Source organism: Brachypodium distachyon, chromosome 2, assembly GCF_000005505.3.
Source record: "Brachypodium distachyon strain Bd21 chromosome 2, Brachypodium_distachyon_v3.0, whole genome shotgun sequence".
Taxonomy (NCBI): Eukaryota; Viridiplantae; Streptophyta; class Magnoliopsida; order Poales; family Poaceae; genus Brachypodium; species Brachypodium distachyon.
This window is the reverse complement of record NC_016132.3, coordinates 56,774,581-56,789,296: the sequence shown is the minus strand read 5'-3', so window position 1 is coordinate 56,789,296 and position 14,716 is coordinate 56,774,581. Positions and strand designations below refer to the sequence as shown.

Here is a 14,716-nt window from a genome sequence, read left to right as displayed (position 1 = left end):
GGCAAGCCCAAGCCTGTCCAAGAGAAAGAGAAGAGAACTCCCTGAATATGATTTTTTTTTTTAAACCGTATCAAGGGAAACCCGTGAGGGCCGAGAAAACATGCTCGTGCCTCGGCCCATGCCAGCCTGCTAAAAGCCCAGCAGAGGGCGCGGGGCCGGCTCCTAAAACCCTCGTCCCCCATCCTCCTCCTCTTCCTCCTCCCCCTTTGCTCGCTCCACGACCCTCGCCGCCGGCCTCTCGCCCCCAACGCCGCACCACCGACCAACCGAGGCGATCCGCCCCTCCTCCGTCCACCTAGAGGAAAACCAGAATCCCTCTCCTTCCGAGTCCCCCGGCGCGCGCGGAGATGATCTCGTCGATAACCTGGGTGCCGAGGGGCGCCGCCAAGAGCGTCCCCATCGAGGCGGAGCCGCCCACGCAGGAGGAGATCGATGAGGCCATCAAGAGCATCACCTTGGGGTGAGACGACGACGCTCAGCGCTCGCCTGCGCGCGGTTTCCGCCTTTTCCGTCCTCGACGGCTTCCTGTCGCGGCTGCGAGTGAGGGTTAAAATTATGACCGTGTGGATTTGCTTGCTTTGCTTTGCTTGCAGCGAGGGGAGTGACGCCGACGACGCCGAAGGCGATGACGACGACGCCGAGATGGAGTTGGACGGTGCTGACGGCGAGGAGGTCGACGAGGTCGCCCAGGCCAAGGCCGCCGCCAAGGCGCTCGGGAAGAGCGGTTCGGGCGCCATTGGCGATGTTACTGATGGGCTCGCGGAGCTCAACATGGACGCCTACGATGACGAGGAGGAAGGTCCTTGCTCTCACCCCTTCGCTGCTAATTTGATCAGTATTGTTGGAGCTAGATTGTCGCCGTGGCTGTAACTCCTGTTTTCTGTTTTTTGTGTTAGGGCTTGAGATTTTCAGCAAAGGGTTGGGAGACCTGTACTATAAAAACAATGAGGACGACCCTTATATAATCAAGAACAAAGATGTGAGTATGCCTTCTCTTGCTGTGAATGGAATCGTTGTTTTTTCTTTCGGGCAGTTTCAGCTATCATGTTGGAGTTGAATTGGTTCTCGTCTCTGCCTTATTAGGATGATGGTGATGATAGCGATAGTGAGATTGAAGACATGACTATAAAGCCTACTGATTTGGTGATTGTGTGCGCGCATAATGAGGATGAATTCAATTCTCTTCAGGCAAGTATTCATTAGCTCTCTTTTTTTGGCATTTGTTCGAAATGATTTTTTAGTTTTGTTTGATTTGTAGTTTTTGATAGTGGATACCTGATGCACTAATTTCACATTAGTTTCCATTACCTGCCTCTCATTACTGGACATTACTAGCTCATATTATGTGACGTGAGAACATGTTATCTATGACAGGTAAGTATAGTGGAAGAATTGGAGGACGGGGAACCTAACATGTTTGTTCATCATGAGGTTCCGCTCTCAGATTTTCCACTATGCACGGCTTGGATGGATTTCAACCTTAAGGATGGCGACAAAGGTAAAATTGAGGTGTCATTTGAGTTTTGACAAGAGTGCCAATTTAAAGCAAGTTATATGCCAAGGCTTATTCTTATTCCTCATCCTGTTGCTTTCTCGGAATTTTTGTGTTGCAGGGAATTTTATAGCTGTTGGCACCATGGATCCTGCAATTGAAATATGGGATTTAGACATAGTAATGTTTTTAGAAACATTCAAGACTATTGTTTTGACCATGCATTGTTTTGGTACAGATAAATTGATGTATTATTTGTGGACTTTGATGTTATTCATCAGGTTGATGAGGTCGAACCACATGTTGTGCTAGGAGGGCATCCAAAAAAGCAGAAAAAAGTGAAGGGAAAAAAGGTATGCTACTAATATTGCAATGTTGAGCTAGCTTGGAGTTTCCCCAATTTTGTGTTGGAAGTTTTTTTCTTCATAAATTTATCGATGATTTTTTGTAGCTTTAAATGATGTCATATACATCTCCCCTTAATTTCCATGTTACCGATAACATCAGTCTAGGTTATTATGTGGTGCATCTTCAGTCTGGTGTAGTTGTTGCTAAACTTAGGCCAGACTGCGAGATTACGATTGACAGTGGCCTGACGCCACACCAGTCTGTTACAGCTGATTCTTGGCTTCATGGCCCCCTAAATGTGCGGAAAATGGCTGAATGAGATCCAGGCTCACTCCACCTTCACAGAAATGCACATGAAACGAGGTTGAATTGATCCATTTGATTGTTCATCACAACGTAATGCTAGGTTCCTCATAGGTTCAGTGATTTAAGGTGTAGGCTGGGTTGCTTTTTGGCTATCAAAATGACAGCTGTAGTGGAATTCCATATGAATGCTTGACGTTATGAGATTGGTATGACGCTGATTGGATAAGGGCACAATGTACGTGACTAGAACAAATAGCACTATCATATTCGTATGTCTTAATGATATTACGATTAATATATGCCTGTGCGCAGATGGACATTCATTTCTTCCTTAAAAGTCTTGTTAGCTACATTATAATCATGCCACACGACTTCTCATGGTCAGGTGAAAAAGTACAGGAAGGGAAGCCATAGAAGTTCTGTGCTTGGCCTTGCATGGAACAAGGAGGTGAGGTGCGTTTTGCTTAAAACTCCAGTGATGGTGCAACTCTTCACTTATTGCCCTCGCTCCTTGTTGATTTTTTCCTCCTGTGAACTTCAGGAATGTTCTGGCTAGTGCAAGTGCAGACAAAACTGTTAAAATTTGGGATGTATCTGCTGGTAAATGTGTAGTCACGCTGCAACATCATGATGACAAGGCAATGATTGATACTAATTTCTTCTCAACTTCTGTATTTTATCACTCCGAAAGATCAAGATGGTATGTCAATCTTGATTTTTCCTTACCCCCATATGTAGGTTCAATCAGTTGCCTGGAGCCGACAGTCACCTGAACTTCTTCTCAGCGGATCTTTCGACAAATCAGTTGCCATGGTAACGGACATATTGCCATTATGTAAAATTATTGCTGAATTATTCTTTCATGAAATTTCTGGTGCTGCTCATATTTTTTTTAATCATTGGAGGCTGTTAGTTTGTGTGCGTTCTGGTTTTTCGGCAGATTGCAAGCAGCATAACAACAATAATTCTCCAAGAAAAAAAAGGAATACCTATAACACATTGCTTTTTGGGGGGTTTCATTTGAAAGGCATAGTTTCTTTTTCCTGAAAAGCCCTAGTTTCTTTCCTTCCATGGTGAAGAGGATTAAATTCAGTGTTAATATGATAAACTGTTGAACCTTTAGATATTTTGAGTTGTAGTTCAGTGTTTATTTGTCGTTTTTGCTGAAGGGGCTGTTGCCTTATTGTAGATACTTTGTACTTATACCCACTCAACTTGTGTTGGATTACTAACATTTTGCAGAATGATTTGAAAGATGGTGGACAAAATTGTCATAAATGGTCTGTCGAAGCAGATGTAGAAAGCTTAGCTTGGGATCCACACAATGAACACTCGTTCATGGTAAGTGATTTTGTTGTTGTTGTTTTAGAAGACATGCTGAAACCTGCTTGTCCGTCTGATATACAAACATATTGGAAATTGCTGACAGCACAACAATCTTTCGATAAACTTTTAGTAAGTTTCCATTAGGAAAATCTAATGGTTGAAATCCAGATGAACAGAGATAGTGCTTTCTCTTTATGCAAGCAACATGTTTTCAGTAGAATAGTACTCCCTCTGATCCTAAATTGTTGTCGTTGAATTTGAACTAAAATAACGACAAGAATTTAGGATTAGAGGGAGTACTAGACTAGCCATTGCATAAGTGGGTAATAGTAACTTCCATCTCTCTATTAGTTTTCTGCTAAGGTCACTATTTTTAGATCCTTACAGTCACGACCCAATGCTATAGTAAGTTGTAAACAATGATTGAATCCGCGGTTCTGATTTCCTTTCTGGTTCATGTGTTCTTTACGGATGATATAAACTTATAATAATGTAGCAGCTGTTTCTTGCAGGTGAGTCTTGAAAATGGGATGGTTCAAGCATTTGATAAGCGGACAGCTTCATCAAATTCAAATTTTGGCCAGCCCATGTTTACTCTCCATGCACACGAAAAGGCTGCTTCTTCCATATCCTTCTCCCCATCTACCCGTAACGTATGCTACATTTCACATACCAGTGCTAAAAGAGACACAGCCACATAAACTGAATTACTGATGCTACCCTATTTTTCCTTGCAGTTTCTTGCTACAGGTTCAACTGATAAAATGGTGCGAATTTTACATTGAGGAGTCTGTTCGCACATTCAGTATTAGTTCAGCCAGTTACTAACATCTCTTTAAATGCAGGTGAAACTCTGGGATTTGTCAAACAACCAGCCTTCATGCATTGCTTCGCTGAACCCAAAACTTGTATGTGCCAAATTGAAATTAGTCTTGTTATTTTGAAGGAATCACTCCAATTTTGTTGGTTGTTGCTGACACTGTTTCTTGATGTTCCAGGGTGCTATTTTCTCGGTATCATTTTCAGATGACAACCCCTTCTTGTTAGCCTGCGGAGGAGCAAAAGGCAAATTGAAAGTAAGCACATCTCTAGCTTGTTCAAACTGGCGCCCATGTATGACTCCCTCTATTTGACACTCTTGCATGTTTGGCAGGTCTGGAATACAATAACGGAACCGGCAGTCACTAATATGTCAAATAGAAAGATGTTGCAACATGGGGTTGGCCCTTCGAAGACTCCTTGAGACTTGGATCTGCCAAAGTTGCCGGCTCATGTTTCCGGCTGTTTGTGAGGATAGATTTTACATGTTACGGCGACGGTTTTGTCCATGCGATTAGAGTCCCTCGTGTTGTTAGAACGACTGAAATGGAAGCATGGGTTATGTATTATCTATTTTTGGCGAAATGAAATTGCAGTGGAGCTCACGTCTTGTAGAACATTTACTACTTTCTTATGGTCATTACAAGTCATTTATTAATATGCACATCATTGCAAAAAGAAAAAAGAAAATATACGTATAAAAATTACACGCATTTTAAGCACTAAAATAAAACCCTACCGCTGAAACTACACGAGGAAAACGGTGATTTGCTGTCCAGTGAGAAAATTATTCTTTTTACGAATACAGAACCCTAACATATAGTAGTGGTATACCACAGCACTTTGCACGTTCTAAAAAGAATTCCACTTGTATTAATCTGTCGTACGTAGCACGTACATGAACGTGGATAGTTTAATCCAACCCGATCTTGCTTTTTCCTCTCTCGCATAAGCTGCCCCAGGCGAGAGTACGTGGAACTCTCCTTTTCCGTGTCACGTCTGTTTCAGAAAGGAATTATCCTGTGAGTTCCAAATTAATAAAATCGAGTCTTTGGAAAAGATAAGAATAATATCGTGTTATCTCATCGCAGATGCAGCTGACGCTTTGCTTTATCTGAATCAGCAACCGGGAAAAGGCAACCCACATCAACGAACAAGTGGTTCGGTTCCTCGTGATGAACCACTCGGAGTCTCGGAATAATGTTTTTCGGTACTCTAATTTAATTAATCCACCTGTGCATCTTTTCTTTTGTGCGTGCCAATACGTGCCATTGATAAATCTGCATAGGAATTGTACGAGCATAACTGCATATGGCCACATGCTGATATGACGCCTGAACATTCAGCACTGCGTGTGATCTTCTCTTTTTAAATAAAATAAAAGAAAATAAACTTTTGATCAACAGCTGCACCGTTTTCATGTCTATTCTTTTGATTTTTGTAGGTAGAATAATATACAGTAACAATTATTATTTGAGGCACTAGTTTATCCGGAAAGGAAATTTCGACGGGTTGATTCGTGGCCAAATTTGCAGCCAATTTTGAGAGTACATCGATGCATGAGTCAACTGCTAGTTTACACTTCAACCCTTCATAGATGTAACTGGACCTGTATAACAATGGCATCACGGTACCAGCTAGACACAAAGGAAGATAAGAGAAAGACACCAGATATTTTTATTTTGCTTTTCCAAAGATCACACACATTCCTTATCTCTCCCTCTTCCTAATTCTTGGGCATTTCTGCACCCCAGAATTAATGAGCTACACTGTAAGAAGAAACAGTGGAATGGGTTCAGCATAGTAGAATGAAAGATCCTTAATTTGATGCAATCTTCTCTTGCATCTTCAAGCTCCAAGGAAATTAAGCAAGCTATATACGGCCATGATCACCGGTCAGTGTCAAAGAAGCTCTTGGCCTCAAGCTTTCTTTGCTTCTTGACCCTTGCAATGAAGTCCTCCACTCTCTTCTCCAGCTCCTCTTCTCCTTGCAGCTCCTCCTTCTCTCCCTCCCAAACTCCTCCAACCAGAGTGCCATGATCAGCAAACACCGCCGTGGTCGTCACCATCGCCGACACGACACTCCTCTTCACGTGCTCTTCGTGGATGTCTTCATGGATGCCATTCACATCCAATACGGAAGCAGGCTGACTACTCGGCGGCACCAGTCTAGACTCACTGATGAGGAAGGCGACGATGAGGTTGCCGACAATGAAGAGGCACTTGGGGCTGAGCAAGAAGGCCGTGGCCAGGTCAGGGAGGGTGGTGAGGAAGAAGGAGCTGAGGAGTGAGCACAGACTGGGGAACCAGGCAGGGCTAGTGAGCAGCAGACAAAGAACACAAGTGGCCACCATGTAGAGTGTGAGATTAGGGAGCTGCTGCTGCCTCTGCCTCCTGCTCCTCCTGTACTTCTTCATGGCCCTGATCTTCTCTATGCTAATGGGATCCATTTTTGGACAGCAATTGAGCAAACAAGCTCTTGCACACAAGAAATAAAATGTGTAGAGAGAGACCTGAGGCTCCAGAATGAGGGGGGAAGAAGGGTGGTGAGAGGGTTTTATATGTGCTTTGAGAAGGAAGCTGGCCTTGGAAAGGCAGGAGAAGAGAGGGGGAAATTTAAAGCATGCAGGGTCTCAATGCAAGAGGGGCCAACCATGCAATGCAAGGACACAGATCTCCTATCCTATTGGTGGTAGAGATGTAAAGTAACACATGATGCTTTTGCACTTTGAGAATTGAGATATTAAAAAATATATGTTGTGTGGGTGGGGGGAATTCTTTGTCAGAAAAGATATGGTGGCTGTCTACCTTCTCTTTCTTTTCCTTTCCCTCTCCTGCTATGCTTTGGGTCCCTGTGCTCTCATGATCCTGATCCTTGGACTTGATAGCTTGCAATTTACAAATCGGATGCCACCAAAACACCATGAATTCTAGTTCACTGGAGATGATTTACAAGCACAAACTGTGAAAAAACATGTAGAATTAGTGGACATAAAAAAGCTTCACTGGACATAGCGATGTCATGTAGCAATTGTTGGCAAGGACACATATTTCCTAGCGGTTGTTGCACTATCATGTCAGTGTGTGACCTCGGCAGTTATGCACTCATGGTAGAGGATGATTCCCCTTCAGACCCAATTGCGGCAAGAGTTGCTGAGCATTTCTGCTCATGTGATATGCATTCCAGACCCTGGTGGTACAGCTGGTGCAGGTGCACCGGATCTTTGTGTCGGGAGCTGAAGTAGCCATGAGCAAGTGCTAAATTGTACTACATGTGTTCCAATCAGGAACTCAGACCCAGCAAGTTGGTAGTTATACTTTACAAAATTTGCTACAAAAGCAAGCAATAGTACCAATAGTAGTAAAAATAATACCAGTCACCTAAAAAACTCTGACTGAAAGGGTTCGTTCGATAAAAGGGTGACTGCTTTTTATTTAACTGGTGGCCTGAAGATCACCTAAACAAGAAGCCAAGATTCACACACAACAGTCTACCACACTAAAGCCTCTACCAGAATATGTTTGCACTGGGAACATTTTAGCCCGTTAGTTGCTGCATTCCTTTTGTTTCTCTAATAAACCCCTCCGCCCCACCCCATTAAAAATGCAACATATGATTTCAAGTTAGATCCTGACATCTTATATTCTCCAAATGATGTCAAAGGGACCGAGGAACCATATAATCTCCTTCAAAGAAAGAATTTCTTCTGTCTATGATCATTGCATCAGCAAAAAAATTCCAACTTTCAACACAACCTCGTCTTATAACAAAGCAGTGCACAACTATCACCACATCAAATAACCAGAGACTTGATGGCTAAGGAAAGATGAGGTTAGGCTCGGTCCAGTCCAGTCCAACAAACACTAGTGCAATGCAGCAGTGCCCATTATCCCCTACCCAAGGACCCAGTTTCTCTCTTTAGCAAGACTGCTGAGGTGCCTGCTAATCAAGTGCAATGTAGAATTGGTCAGTCTTGAGCAACGCAAGTAGGCAGCACAAAGTTGTTTGTTTGTTCCTGCAATTTGCCTGTCATGGCAATGTGACATGCATTGCAAGACAAGAATGGTTATGAAATTATGGCTCCACACCAGCAAAATATGCTTTTGGCTAATAATTGAGCAGATAAAAGGAGCACAATTCTTGATCAAAAGATCATTATTAGCAGTTGGTGGATGCATCTTAGCTTTACTATTATGTGGTGTGAAGTGTGGAGTGGAGTATGCGTGCAAAGGAGGAATTCGAGGTAAGCACGGTTGCATGGGTAATGTCTGGATGGTTCCATTGGTTCTCTCTTGTCCTGGAACACAAAATTTTATCTTACGGGGAAGTGCTTTATTGGTTATTATTAGCTTTCCACACTTAGTTTGGATGAATGGAGCACTTTTTTCTAATTCAAAGAAGTAATATTCCCATGTTAGTAGATCCTCAATATGTCACAGGCTTCTTTCACTGAATCTGCAGCTAGCAGATGATTTTCCAGGTGCTGTAACAATTCATACAAGGCTGCAGGACTGTATCTATCTTATGATGTGCATTAAAGAATTCTTCAACTCATTCCTTAATTATAGTTTGAAACTTCAAATCCACCGTTAAACAACTCTACATAGTAAACAGATGGAATTACACATGGGTTTCTCGCAAAAAATGTGTATGGGTTTCAGTTTTGACGCCCAGTTAACTATGTATTGCTGCCAGCCAGCAAGCAATAACAAAGAAATTTCATAGAAGCTGCATCTAACAGGTTTACAAGTAATAGCTTTTATACCATAAGAGAACGACCCATTTCATGACAGCTTACAGAATCACAGTTGAAAAAATAGATTAACCTAGATTACACGAAAGGACTGATGGCTATGCATTTCCTGTAAAAATCAAAATGCATCATTGAAACAACAATCAGAAGGTTCCTAGAAATTAGACAGGAGAGGAAAGAAACAAAACACAGTGCTTGGTGAATCTGTGGTACAGCTATTTCAGACACTGTGCACATGCTTAATAAGCTAAAGGTTAAAGTTATCTCTCCTAAGGCCACTGAGCAAATGTATGATGAGATATTATAATCTCAAGTTACTTTGAATGAACTTTGTTATTCTTCAAGTTGCATCATCATCATCGGTATATGTAACTGGGAAAATAAATTGTTACTAAAACAAGTGGCACCCAGTACTGTTAATTATAAGCTGTTGACAGCATGGTAATATTTTCGGTGTAAAAGATAGATAGCGACACATGATTTTACACTTCTGGTACTGTATAATGCCGACTTTCCAAGATTCCACATGCGAGATGCATACGGGAGCATTGAAAGAGAAAAAGATCCAGTAATTGGCACACTTTCTGCCCCTCTCCACGATTCAATTTGCACAAAGCTTGTGGAAAAACAAGGTGGGCTCTCAATAATGCTTGCCTTGGCACCATCACTCACCAGTGCTGCTAGTTCCTGTGTTATAGGATGAGAAATGGAGAAGAGAGAGCAAATAAGGATCATGCTACTTGATTCCATTGCTCTTTACTTCTCTTTCCTTTCTATTGTGTGGTGAAATACTATCAGAATGTAACATTGCTTTTTTGATTTGACCAAATTAGATCGTGCATATAATGGTATTGACAAATCAATTTACTTTGAGAAATTTGTATTATTTACAAATATATTATGCCCCTCAAGAATAGGGGCCATAAAAGAAGGAAATGCAAGGAGCCTGGTTCCAGTCTTGCATCCACTAACTAACCTAAAACCATCTGCAGCCCTACATGCCAAAAGAAACTTTTATGCAAAGTTGTTTCTAACACAGCCTGAACCACATAACACGCCCCCGGTGATTATGGCGTTGATGCATCGGCGCGTTCATGCGACGTGGCATCCCATGAATGCCACTGCTTTCAAGCATCTGGTCAGCCTGCCACAACATCCATCACAATATTACGTGGAGTTTGTGGTTATTTGGAAGTTGGCATAGACCCATCCTGGTCCCTAAAGTGTAATAGGCCAAAAATATACAACAGACAGGACAGATGACACGGCTAAAAACAAAATGAAATTGGACTTGCATTCATCTTGCAGTCGATGATTTACATTCGAGAAAGATCTGTAAAGCATGGATTGTAAAAAAGAGAAGTACATTACAGTAAACTTATCAGCAGTCTGCATTGGCTTCAACACTTCCATCTGCCGACGCCAATACCAATTGTGGCTCATAAGTTCTCTCTGCTCTTGCTTTCTTTTTTTCGCGCTGCAAGCGGAAGTTCTCTCTCTTCCTTGCCCTGTAACTGTTTGGGTTCTCAGGTTGTTTCTCGTATGGGTAAACGCTTACCTGTAAAAAAAAAGAAGGGATAGTCACATATCTGGTATCCCCCAGAAACCTAATTAGATACAGTTACCGGTGATTCTGACCTTTTTCCTGTCCGGTCCATATTTCTCAAACTTGACAAGTCCATCAATCAAAGAAAAGAGGGTGTGATCCTTGCCCATTCCAACATTATTTCCAGGATAGACCTGAAATGTTCAACACAAATGTAAATAAGAAATACAAAAACATAAAGAGACATAATTGGTGACCTATATAATAGGTGCACTTTTCATAAAACAATGTGAAACTATTTTATAAAAGGCACAAATGACAGAAATACGATATAACTCATAACATGCATAAATCTAGAATATTGCAGGGCATCAAAAGTTAAGAGTTCTGTTTACTTAATTAAGGAATATGGTCCTGGGAAGGAAATTGCATTCACACATTAAAAAATCTCTAGTACAAATAATGTAAGTGCGCATAATGTACTCTTTTCTGTGCCTGCAGAATTTAAACTAGACATATATCAATACCTAATGCCTCTGAAGAGTTGTGACTACAGACCACCATATCTGTAAGCTTCTACTACATGAAGCCGCCCACGTCTCAACTATACGGTTTAGAACATGACACTGACATTCAGATGTATGAAGGAAGCATGCAATCTACAGTAGTTAAACATGTATATAGCAGCTTCTGACCTGCTATATCCGAAGTGTTTAGCCTCTTATTGTCGAAACTACAGATGCTACAGTCAAGTACTGGACAACTAAGGAGTTCATGACTTCATGTCGATGGTTTCATTCTCAGTGCTGACAGGAACTGACAATGTTGGCAATGCCAGAGCTAGCAGGAGAGGTGACGTGGAATGTCCAAGGCCACTCCCTGACCTTTATTACAGGCTCATTACCACAATCCAAACTTCACAAAATTATCTCCTATTGAAAACTTAAAATTCGCGCTTCGAAGTACAACACAGCATTTACAGTTTTACGCGAGAATTCCAACTCGCCATTCACCACTGCGCACCGACCAGAGCGACCTCACTCAGTTCAAGACAGAACCGGTGGCGCGCTAACAGTAACAGGAGCAGAGCAGGGAGCAGGACTGGGGGAGGGAGGGGGGACCTTGGTGCCGCGCTGGCGGATGATGATGGCGCCGGGCTTGGCAAGCTGGTCGCCGTAAATCTTGACCCCGAGGCGCTGGCCCTTGGAGTCCCTCCCGTTCTTGGTGCTCCCGGCCCCCTTCTTGTGCGCCATCTGGATCGTCAGCCCGCGCGCCGGCAGGCCCATCCCGCCGCCTACTCTTCCGGGGAGCGCGGCGCGGTCGCCGCGGAGGAAGGAGGATGAGGAGGAGAGGGAGAGGCCCTTGAAGGCCCCCACCAGCGTGAAGGACGCCATTGCTGTCGCGTGGAGAAGGCAGGTACACTCGACCCCAGACTCTGCACGGAACGAGGAGGTAGAAAGAAGATGAGGCGATAACGTGGGAGAGGAAAAGGAAGGGGTGGAGTCGTGGGCTACTAGTAATAATGGGCCGAATGTTAATGGGCTAGCCGGTTAGTTTGGGCCTACTGATGATGGTTGGAAGGCTGGGGAATGAGCGATGGGAATTTGGGCCTCCTGGACAGAATTTGGCATCCGCAGAGTCCATTCCGCAGCCCTGCCAGCAATAAGATTTTTCTCCAATAAATAACCTAGTACTGTACTAAGATAAGAAAAAAGATATTTCCAAAATCCTAGAAAAAGAAATTGGTTTTCCTAAAAAAAAAATAGAAAGCTAAATTGGCGTGGCCTTTGGGTATGGGTCTTTTCCGGTGTTTTTTGTATGGTTGCTCTTGTTTTGAAGAATCAAAGTAGTAGTAAGTTGTTTCAGCCGCATGTCTAAATCACGAGCTATTTCGCCGTTATATTTTTGCGGTGAGATATTTGTGTATTTTTTTTACATACCGAGTGACAATTTCTTAGGCTATTTTTCGGTGGTCACGGGCCAGCTATTTCCCAGAAAGGCAGCCGGGATTCCACTAATCCGAGTGTCCAAATCAAGTAGGCACCGCAAATGAAAACCGGAAGGAATGATGAGTGTTAGCTGCAGGTGCAGGTAGGAAACCACTGCACATGGGATCCAGAAGGTGACACGCAAAAGAGAAGAAAGGGAAATCAGCCCCCTTGTGAGTCTTGACCTGAGTGCCGATGAAGGTGACCTCCTTGATGAGTCCTGAGTCCTGACCTGAGTGCTGCAGGAAGAAGGAAGGTGACAACAGTGCGGTGGGTGAAGTGAAGTGAAATGGAACAGAATGGAACGGAACGGGAACGGGCGAACTGAAGATGATTGCTGGATTTGACCGTAGGGTGCAAAATCAAAAGGCAAAGCCGTGGAGACTGAACGGGTTCATTGCACGGAGACGGAGGCACATGCATGAATAGCATGATGGGTATCCTTGACGAATCGCGCGCCATGGGAATCGGGACGGGATGTTATTGGGAATGGAATGATAACCAAAATCCCCACATTGCACTGTGACATTGTCCTCCTAGCTGCCGATCTGATCGACTTCTAGAACAGGATACAGCGACAAAGCTTGATTCATTTGCATCGAGCGCTCCAACTAATGGTCATCTCGATCAATCAAATCCGTCCATCAGTTTCGTCCAGAACCGTCCAACGGCTTTAAGTGCCAGTTCTTTTCCGCTTCCTACACCGGTTTCTCTGAAAAGCTGCCCTCCTCCAGCTTCTTGGAGAAGCCGCCACCTAAATTTGATTAGGTTACCAAACTAGTTTAGCCTAAATTATTTTGGAAGTCTAGCTAAATTTGTGACGCGGCTTCTCCAGAAAACTAGGTGAGGACAGTTTCTAGGAGAAGCCGGTCCAAGAAGCCGAAAAGACCGCACCTGGGACTTCTAGGTGAGCATCTTCAGCTGCCCCACCCCCCTATGGCATCCGGCGCTAGGCCATATGGGGCGTGCCGGCGCACTCAGATCATTTGAGGCCGAGCCGTGGTCCAGCCGTACCCTCCAAACAGCGGCCTCAAAATAAAATTCAAACATAAAGTTTTGACGCCACTTCGTAGGCCGGCCCAAATATCCTCAGCGAACAAAATATAAATAGGTTCACTCAGCCGGATCATCCTCCGCGGGGGGGGGGGGGGTGTGAAGGCACTTCGGAGCTCGCCGGTGGTGTAGAGGTGGCCGGAGACGCCGGCGGAGGCAGTGGCGCCGCCATACCGGCCATGGTCGCAGTCCTCTGCGCCTCCACCTGCCGACTAGGACAGCGTTCCTCTCCTTAGCCTTCTTCTCCCTATTTTGGCGGGCAGTGTTCTCGACTTGGTGGCGGTTACAATCCGCAGCTCAGTTGGCGGTGCTCATCCCAGGAGAACGCTCCAGCCTCGATCTCTTCAGTGCTCCCTCGCCGCCCGCTGCGCAGCAAGGCACTACATATTTCTTCGACGGCATGGCTTTGGGCGGCGGCGGCGTCTGTGGAGAAAGGAGGGGCCGGCAAAAATTTGTAGGGCAATTTGGTTTCTCCCGCCGACAGGGGTGACCTACCTTGCTTTTCGGTTTCAACTGGCGCCCCCGATAGCCTCCCGCGAGTTTGGATTTGGCTTGGTGGGTTTTTCGGCGCGGGTAACTCCGTTTGGGGTCTTTGAAGAGAACCGGCTGGAGATGCTATAAGGTACACCGCCGATTCGATCCCCAGATCTCTGTTTTCACGGCGGCACACGCATGCAGTGGGTCACGGCTAACACATCCAGGTCCCCATTGTCGTCGTTGCTTTGCCAAGAGGCTGGTGATTAACCAACAACTCTCATGCTCCCACACAAGTTGATCCTCTCCCTCCGTCTTTTTTTTTAATAAGAGAAACAGGAGCTCGGGGAACAAAGATCTCCCAACGAATATCAAAAGATGCAGCGAAGAAACTCTAAAAGAAAACCAAAAAGATGGCGCTGGGCTGGCCGGTGGTGTCTTCTTGGGCGACTATGATGCCTCGGCCGGGCGATTCGATTCCGGCCATAATCATGTGTCGGCACGACCCATCCATCCATCCATCCATCGGTCTCGATCACCTCTCACGTGGTCACTCACTCACTCTGCACCCTTTCGTTACGACTCACATCACGTGTGTGTGTGTAGGAAA

At 44.3% G+C, this 14,716-nt stretch overlaps 3 protein-coding genes and 1 long non-coding RNA gene across 4 annotated transcripts; 1 reads left to right on the top strand and 3 right to left on the bottom strand.

Moving 5' to 3' along the window:
- The first annotated feature begins 182 nt into the window (after positions 1 to 182).
- On the top strand, positions 183 to 4,896 carry LOC100827658 (uncharacterized WD repeat-containing protein C17D11.16). The gene is made up of 16 exons (XM_003564916.4): positions 183 to 460; positions 594 to 799; positions 897 to 979; positions 1,084 to 1,188; positions 1,375 to 1,498; positions 1,614 to 1,672; positions 1,774 to 1,845; positions 2,532 to 2,599; positions 2,688 to 2,784; positions 2,885 to 2,959; positions 3,389 to 3,487; positions 3,985 to 4,125; positions 4,210 to 4,239; positions 4,318 to 4,380; positions 4,471 to 4,548; positions 4,626 to 4,896. Exons 1-16 carry the CDS (start codon positions 348 to 350, stop codon positions 4,713 to 4,715), a joined length of 1,503 nt encoding a protein of 500 aa, XP_003564964.1. The 5' UTR covers positions 183 to 347; the 3' UTR covers positions 4,716 to 4,896.
- On the bottom strand, positions 4,712 to 7,297 carry LOC112270797. The gene is made up of 2 exons (XR_002963154.1): positions 7,100 to 7,297; positions 4,712 to 5,290 (listed from the first exon to the last, which is right to left on the bottom strand). It is a non-coding gene; the product is annotated as an uncharacterized LOC112270797 (long non-coding RNA).
- On the bottom strand, positions 5,784 to 6,884 carry LOC100827360. The gene has a single exon (XM_003564915.4). It carries the CDS (start codon positions 6,739 to 6,741, stop codon positions 6,181 to 6,183), a length of 561 nt encoding a protein of 186 aa, XP_003564963.1. The 5' UTR covers positions 6,742 to 6,884; the 3' UTR covers positions 5,784 to 6,180.
- Positions 7,298 to 10,314: 3,017 nt separating the features above from the next.
- Positions 10,315 to 13,813, bottom strand: LOC100827049 (50S ribosomal protein L27, chloroplastic). Its single transcript, XM_003564914.4, has 4 exons — positions 13,807 to 13,813; positions 11,713 to 12,104; positions 10,684 to 10,785; positions 10,315 to 10,603 (listed from the first exon to the last, which is right to left on the bottom strand). Exons 1-4 carry the CDS (start codon positions 13,811 to 13,813, stop codon positions 10,427 to 10,429), a joined length of 678 nt encoding a protein of 225 aa, XP_003564962.3. The 3' UTR covers positions 10,315 to 10,426.
- Between the last annotated feature and the right edge of the window lie 903 nt (positions 13,814 to 14,716).

Coding starts and splice junctions, on each gene's coding strand:
- LOC100827658 (XM_003564916.4), top strand. CDS start 348: ATGATCTCGTCGATAACCTGGGTGCCGAGGGGCGCCGCCAAGAGCGTC. Junction 980..1,083: donor ATATAATCAAGAACAAAGAT/GTGAGTATGCCT, acceptor CTGCCTTATTAG/GATGATGGTGATGATAGCGA. Junction 2,600..2,687: donor GCATGGAACAAGGAGGTGAG/GTGCGTTTTGCT, acceptor TGTGAACTTCAG/GAATGTTCTGGCTAGTGCAA.
- LOC100827049 (XM_003564914.4), bottom strand. Junction 10,786..11,712: donor TCCGCCAGCGCGGCACCAAG/GTCCCCCCTCCC, acceptor TGAACATTTCAG/GTCTATCCTGGAAATAATGT. Junction 10,604..10,683: donor ATGGACCGGACAGGAAAAAG/GTCAGAATCACC, acceptor TTTTTTTTACAG/GTAAGCGTTTACCCATACGA.
- LOC100827360 (XM_003564915.4), bottom strand. CDS start 6,741: ATGGATCCCATTAGCATAGAGAAGATCAGGGCCATGAAGAAGTACAGG.